Source organism: Chrysochloris asiatica, unplaced genomic scaffold (genome assembly GCF_000296735.1).
Source record: "Chrysochloris asiatica unplaced genomic scaffold, ChrAsi1.0 scaffold00039, whole genome shotgun sequence".
In the NCBI taxonomy this organism is placed as follows: Eukaryota; Metazoa; Chordata; class Mammalia; order Afrosoricida; family Chrysochloridae; genus Chrysochloris; species Chrysochloris asiatica.
Genome location: NW_006408557.1, coordinates 15,788,530 through 15,796,353, shown reverse-complemented (window position 1 = coordinate 15,796,353; position 7,824 = coordinate 15,788,530). Strand labels below are relative to the sequence as shown.

At 40.0% G+C, this 7,824-nt stretch overlaps 1 protein-coding gene and 1 pseudogene across 1 annotated transcript in view; one reads left to right on the top strand and one right to left on the bottom strand.

Moving 5' to 3' along the window:
- The window catches only part of LOC102823678, a 9,871-nt pseudogene extending 7,725 nt beyond the window's left edge, over positions 1 to 2,146 (bottom strand).
- The window catches only part of APMAP (adipocyte plasma membrane associated protein), a 54,383-nt gene that overhangs the window by 25,341 nt on the left and 21,218 nt on the right, over positions 1 to 7,824 (top strand). The window contains exons 5-6 of the mRNA XM_006860666.1: positions 2,275 to 2,391; positions 7,453 to 7,627. Coding sequence (XP_006860728.1) covers positions 2,275 to 2,391; positions 7,453 to 7,627 — 292 coding nt within the window. The remainder of the gene's footprint in view (positions 1 to 2,274; positions 2,392 to 7,452; positions 7,628 to 7,824) is intronic.

Genomic DNA, 7,824 nt, shown 5'->3' with positions numbered 1-7,824 from the left:
TTCCATCTTCTCCTTCCACAGATGTAGTCAATTTGATTTCTATGTGTTCCATCTGGTGAGGTCCATGTGTATAGTCGTCTGTTATGCTGTCTAAAGAAGATATTTGAAATAAACAAATCTGCAAGTAGTCGTTGACCTTAATGACATTGAGGCACATGTTGATGATATACTTAGCGCTGGTGTAGTAGTCTCAGGCCCAAGAGTAGCACTTGAGGGCGTTGCTGAGGTTGCCGCAGTCCAGGTAGTAGTTGCCCAGGTCATTGTGGCCATGCCTGATGCTCTTCTTGATGGAGTTGCCCATGTAGTTCTTCAGGTCCGTGTCCAGCTTCTCCAGCTTCAGCAGTGCTTTCTTGCGCATGGCCTCCACCCAGGCTGTGTCCAGGGGCAGGGGCTCCACACTGCTCTTGGGGACTGCATCAGGGGCGTGCTGCAGCTCCCTGGTGGCCTCCGAGAGCTTGCAGTGGTGGCGGGGCAAAGGCGCTGGACACAGAGATGAGGCTATGCACGGGCTTCGGTCTATCCGGGGGTTGTTCTTGCCTCTTCTTCACACTTCTCCTACATATCATTGTCTTTTATGTTGTTTAAAAAAGTATTTGTAGTGAATAAGTCATTGGTCTTCTGTAATTCTATCGTGTGATTTCCAGCATCATTTCTATCACCAAGGCCATATTTTACAACTACTGATCCTACGTCCTTATTTCCAACTTTTGCATTCCATTCACCAATAATTATTAGTACATTTTGGTTACATTCTTGATCATTTTCAGCCTAAAAAATTGGTAGCATTCTTCAGTTTCATTATCACTGGCTGCAGTGGTTGGTGCATAAATTTGAATAGTAATAGCATTAACTGGTCTTCCTTGTAAGCATATGGAGGCCATCCTATCACAGACAACATTGTACTTAAAGATAGGACTTAAAATGGTCTTTTTAACAATGAATGCTATGCCATTCCTCTTCGATTTTTCTTTCCTGGCATAGTAAACGATGTTGTTGTTAAGTGCTGTTGAGGCGATTCCAACCCGTAGGGACCCTATACAGGGTTTTCAAGGCTGTAAATCTTTACGGGAGCAGAAAGCCTCATCTTTCTCCCGTGGGACAGCTGGTAGTTTTGAACTGCTGACCTTGAGGTTCGCAGCCCAATTTGTAACCACTACGCTACCAGAGCTCCTAAATGATAGGATTGTCAAATTCAAAATGTCCGATGCCAGTTCACTTTAGCTCTAAGATGAGTATTGGTCTTTATATATTCCGTTTCATTTTTGACGACTTCCAATTTCCTGGTAGAGCCCTGCAGGATAATGCACTGGACTACAAAGTTGGTAGTTCAAACCCACTAGCAGCTCCTTGGAACCTTAGATGGGGTCGCTATGAGTCGAAACTGACTGAAAGGCAATTAACAACAACCAGATACTGAAGGTCATGTTGTGACACTTGTAAATTTGTTTTTATTTTCTTCAGCGTCAGCCTAAACTTGCATATAAGCAATAGATAGTCTGTTCCACAGTTGGCCCCTGGGTTTGTTTTGATTGATGGCACTCACACATTTTTTGTTGTTGTTGAGTGTCATTGAGTCAGTTCTGACTTGTAACGACCCTGTGGTGGGTTTGAACTGCTTGTGGTTTGCAGTCCAGTGCTTATCCTACAGTGCCACACCAGGATATATGTGTTTGTGTAGATAGATATATGTGTTTTAACGGTTCCTGTTTACATTCTATATTTTGGCAGAAAACATACGCAGTAAGCACCTAACAGTAATCAGTAAGTGCCTGGCAGTAAACATGCATTGCCACAGAGTTAAAAAGAGCTTAGTAATGGAGCAGGAGAATGAACCTGAGGAGTAAAGTAGCAGCTCTTCTTTCACTTCAGTGGAGAAAAGCAGCAGCATTCTCATAACCAGCATAAGTTTTCAGAGCAGGCTGTTGAGCTTAAATTCCAACTGGACGATTCTGAGGTCAGTCTAGAGTCCTGCTTGTATTCCCTAAGGTAGCTGTTCAGTTCCCAGATACTAATGTGAAAAGGCTCTCAGGCAGCAATGCTGTGCCTATGCCCATGTTTTGGGGAGGTCTCTCTGACACTGGGTTAACCCTCAGAGATTCTGAGGAGGATATGTACTAGGTGAGGGCAGTGTGAATGCTGATGCCATAGTCTTTAGTTTTATTAGGAATGCCTATGATATATATTTATGGAGGGGCAGATGAGGTATTAGGACACTGAGGAGGGCATAAGTAGATCTTGGACCAACTGTTAATTCCTTTCTCTTTGTTTTCCTAGAAACTCGAGATGATGAGCCTGCCTGTGGACGACCACTGGGCATTCGTGCTGGGCCCAATAGGACCCTTTTTGTGGCTGATGCCTACAAAGGACTATTTGAAGTAAATCCCTGGAACCGTATGTAACAATATATTGTCTTCTGTGCTCATTTTAGTCTTTCTAAACAACATGAATATATGCAGATTTAATATAATTTATTTAAAATGCAGTCTGAATAGCAATGAGAGCACTGCTTACAAATGCTGGCTAGTAGCAAACACCTTGCAACTCTTGCTCATTACTATATTTGGCCTTGCCCTCTTCTGGTATTTGTGTTTTAGCCACAGGATTTCAGATAGTCTCATTTTGGTGATGTTCGACAAGGAAGATTTATCCTTCTATCATGACTTTTCTGGTCATCTCTGTCTCTCAGTATTTTCCTGTTTTCCATTCTCTTTGCCTCTGTCATGCTTCATTTTTCTACCTGCCTTTTCTTTCTCCAGCAGGCCTATCACCTTGAGCTGTTGTTGTTAAGTGCTGTTGAATTGATTCTGACCCATAGCAACCCTGTATAGGGTTTTCAAAGAGCAGCTGGTGAGCTTGAACTACCGACCTTGCAGTTCAAATGGCTTTGCAGTCTGATGCATTAGCCCACAGCATTTGTTCAAGATGCTTTATCGAATGAAGCTTAATGCTATAAATGAGTCTGGTTTTGTGGGTGGTGGCAAAGGGGCCTAAACTCAAGTACTGCAGACTGCTTACTTCAGGTACACCCCAGCTCTGATATTTACTAACTCTGTGACAATGCAAATTATGCAGCCGCTGCTCCTGAAATAGGCTTGATGATAGTGCTTACCTCATATGAGATTTCATGGAAAGCACTTAACCCATTATACACATTGCTATCCAATCGATTGTACCTCATAGCAACCCTATAGGACAGAGTAGAGCTGCCCCATAGGGTTTCCAAGGTTGTCATTGTTACAGATTGCCACATCTTTCTCCTGCACAGAAGCTGGTGGGTTCAAACCATCAACCTTTTGTTTCTCAGATGAGATCTGTGCCATCTGAGCTCCTGGAAAGAGCTTCATATTCAATAAATGTTTGGTTCTATTAGTTATGAAAACTTGCTGTGAGTATGGCTATTGTTAGGCAACTTGATGGCACCTAATGTATAGCAACCTTATGTATAACAGAAGGAAAACTTGTTTGAGGCTGTTGTAGCAACTCTGTCAATCACTCTGAATGAGTCTGCTTCTTTTTCACTGACTCTCTATCAAGCATGCTGTCTTTCTCCAGTAATTTGTCAGTCATGATGGCCTGTCCAGAGTAAGCAAGGTGAAGTTGTATCATCCTTCCTTCTAAGGCTCATGCCAGCTGTATTTCTTCCAAGACATTTGTTAGTTCTTCTTACAGTCTGTGCATATTCAGTTTTTGTTATCAACACCACAATTTGAAGGCATCAGTTCGACATTGTTTTTTTCTTTATTGTCCAGATTTCACATGCATATGATGCGATAGGAAAAAAACATGACTTGGGTCAGACACACCTTAGTCATCAAAGTGATATCTTGGCTTTTAAACACTTTCAAGAAGTCTTTTGCAGGAGATTTGCCTGCTGTAATATGTTGTTTTATTTCTTGACTTCTGTGTCCATGGGCATTGACTATTAACCCAAGAAGAATGAAATCTTGAATAACTTCAGTTTCTGCCCTTTTATCATAATGTTGTTTATTGGTCCAGTTGTAAGGTTTTTTTCTTTTTTTCTTTTCAGGCGAATTCATCAGTAAATGCTTCAAGTCATCTCCACTTTAGGCAAGCAAGATTATATTATAGGCATATGTGAGGTTAATGAGTTTTCCTTCAATCCTAATATCATGTTCTTCTTCACACTGCTCATCTTTATTGATTATTTGTTCATCATATAGATTGAATAAGTAAGGTGAAAGAATATAACTCTCTTGCATGTCTTTTCCAATTCCAATTTTAAACCATGAAATATCTTCTTGTTCTAGTCTAACAACTGCTACCTGATCCATGCAAATGTTCCAAATGAGTACAGTGTAAGCATTCTGGAATTATCATAATTTTAATTTGTTATGATCCACATAATTGAATGTTTTTGCATAGTTGATAAAACACAGGTAAACATCTTGTTGGTATTCTCTGGTTTTGGCCAAGATCCATCTGACGTTAGCAGTGATATCCCTCATTTCATGTCCTCTTCTGAATCTAGCTTCAACTTCTAAGAATTCCCTGTTGATACATGACTGCAGTCATTTAAAAATTATCTTCAGTAAATTTTGCTAGTGTGTGACATTAATGATGTTGTTTGTTAAGTGATGTCTGCTTCTGTTTGATCGCCTTTCTTTGTAATGGGCACAAATAGGGACATTTTCCTTTTGGTTGGCCAGCTGGTTGTCTTCCATATTTGCTGACATAGGTATGTACTTTCAGCATTGCATCTGTTTCTTGTAGCATCTCAGTTGACATCCCAATTCCTAGAGCCTTGTTTTTTTTGTCAATATTTTCAACACCACCTTTACTTTCTCCTTTACTACCAGCAGCTCTTAGTATCAGACTGAAATGGTTGAATGTCAACGAGTTCTTTTTGGTATAGTGACTGTGTGTTCTTTTCATGTTTTGATGCTTTCTGCATCAATTTTTAACCCAAAGAAACCTTCAGTATTATAACTTGAGGCTTAAATTGTCTTTTTTGTTCTTTCCGTTTACGAAATGCCAGTCGTGAATCGTGTTCTTCCCTTTTGGTTTTCTAATGCCAGGTCTTTCCACATTTCATTATAAAACTTTACCTGTGGTCTTGAGCTGTTCTTTGAAATCTTTGATTCAACTTTTACTTTATTTCTTCTGTATACTTTCACTATTCTATACTTAAGAGCAAATTGCAGAGTCTCTTCTGACATCCATTTTGGTCTTTCTTTCCTATCTTCTTAATGACCTTTCATTTTCTTCATGTATGATGTCTTTAATGTCATCATACAACTCTCTGGTCATTAGTGTTCAATGTGTCAAATTCATGAGATGGTCTTTAAATTCTGTTAGGGAATATTCAAGGTTAGAGTCCTAGTGTGGTGCTATGGAATAAGTACTGGACTGCTAACCGTCAGGTTGACAGTGCAAACTCACCAGCTGTTCCTCAGAAACCCTGTACAGAGTTGCTGTGAATCAGAAGTGACTCGATGACACTTAACATCATCATCATCATATTCAACATTATACTTTGGTTTACTGTGGATTTGCGTTGATTTTCTGTAACTTCAGTATGAACTTGCATATACACAGTTGATAATCTTTTCTGCAGATGGCATCTAGCTTTGTCTTGACTGGTAATATTAACCTTCTCCATCTTCTCTTTGGAGTCCTTGTGTGGTGCTCTGGGTTAATGTGCCAGAGCGCAAAACCGTTTGAACTGCAAGGTTGGTGGTTCAAGCTCACCAGCTGGTCCTCAGAAACCCTATACAGGGTCGCTGTGGGTTGGAGACAACTCAACGGCACTTAACAACACCAACATCTTTTCTTTCCACAGATATAGTTGATTTGATTCCCATATAAACCATCTGGTGAGGTCTACTTGTATGCTGTCATTTGTGTTGGTGAATAAAGAGCATTTCCAGTGATTAAGTCACTGGTCTTGCAGAATGCTATCGTGTAATGTTCATCAGCATTCCTGTCACCAAAGCTATATTTTCTAACTACTGATTCTCCTTTTTTGTTCCCAACGTGCACATTTCAGTCATTGGTAATTATGAATGTATCTTGATTGCATGTTTGATCAATTTCAGACTGCAGCAGTTTGTAAAATATCTTAATTTCATTAACTTTAGCGTTTGTGGTTGGTTCATAAATTTGAGTACTAGTCCTATTAACTGAGAGAGCATTGTACTTCAGGGTAGGTCTTGAAGTCTTGAGGGTACAGTGCATTTCTCTTCAATTTGTCTTTCCTGGTATAGTAGACACATAATTGTAATATTCAAAATGACCAGTAGCAGTTCATTTCAGTTCACTAATGCCTGCATCAGGGGCCCTTGCTGGGTAGTGGATTATGCAACATCAAGATCAGCCGTTCGAACCTACCAGTCACTTCTTGGGAGAAAGATGAGGCTGCTAACCTCAAGGGCAGCAGTTTGAAATTACTAGCTGTTCTGCAGGAGAAAGATGAGGCTTTCTGCTCCTGTAAAGATTTCCAGCCTTGGAAACCCTATGCTGGATTGCTATGAGTCGGAACTAATCCCATGGCACACAACCTCCATCTACTGCACCTGCTCCTGAAAAGATCTGCAGTATTGAAAATCCTAGGAAACACTTTCACTCTGTTCTTTAGGGTCTCTGTGAATCCGAATCGATGGCTAGTGCACCAGTCTTCAAGTGTTTATTCCATTTCATTTTCATGGTTTGTATTTCAGTGGCTTGTGTGTTTCTATGATACTAGAAACTGTGACACCAGTATCTCAAATACCAGTGGATTCACTCATGGTGGACAGCTTCCAAACTAAAACAGATGAAAGAAAAGGTCTGACAATCTACTTCTGAAAATTAGCCAATGGAGTCCTTATCAATAGCAACTACTGCTACTACTAGTACTTACTCTTTATTTAAAAAGTAGATTTTTAAATAGCATGGGTTATTTTCTATTTCTCAAGCATACCCAAAAAGCCAAGACCACTGATTGCCATTGAGCCACTTCCAACTCATAGCAACCCTTTCGGCTAGACTAGAACTGCGTCATAGGGTTCCCAAGGCTGTAAATCTTTACAGAAGCGGACTGCCACGTCTTGTCTTCTACAGAGCAACTGGTGGGTGTGAACTGCCAGCCTTTAGGTTAGAAGTCAAGCTACTAACCACTGCACCATCAGGACTCCTTCTCAACTGTACAAATAGAACTCAATTGCCTTTTACACAACTAAGTTATTTTCATCTTTTTTTAAGTCCGCTGTCATCAATAGATGAAAAGTTCCTCATCCTAAGAGGGTGTTCCTGCCTTTAATAAAGTTAGTCTGAGCAAATTGTCACCTACCAGATAAAGCAGTAAGAAGCAATGGTAAATGATTGCTTCTTAAAAGACACTCTTCATAGCTTTATTTATTAAGCCAATTTATGCTAATTAATATTTTGAAATTATTGAAAACCAAATTCAATAAATGAAAGAAAGCCTTTTTTATTTTCCTTTTTAAAACTCAGGTGAAGTGAAACTGCTGTTGTCTTCTGATACACCAATTGAGGGAAAGAAAATGTCCTTTGTGAATGATCTTACAATAACTCAGGATGGGCGGAAAATATATTTTACGGATTCTAGCAGCAAGTGGCAAAGACGAGATTATCTGCTTTTGGTTATGGAGGGAACAGATGATGGACGGTAAGTATTTCTTTCAGGTCTTCTACTTAAATAATCAATCAGCTAGGCTAACTTCAGCAGAGTTTATTGTTATCTAGGTTATGTTGCCACCACACGTCTGTCAATTTGTCATACTGTGGAGGCTTGTGAGTTGCTGTGATTCTGAAAGCTATGCCACCAGTATTTTAAATACCAGCAGGGTCACCCATGGTAGACAG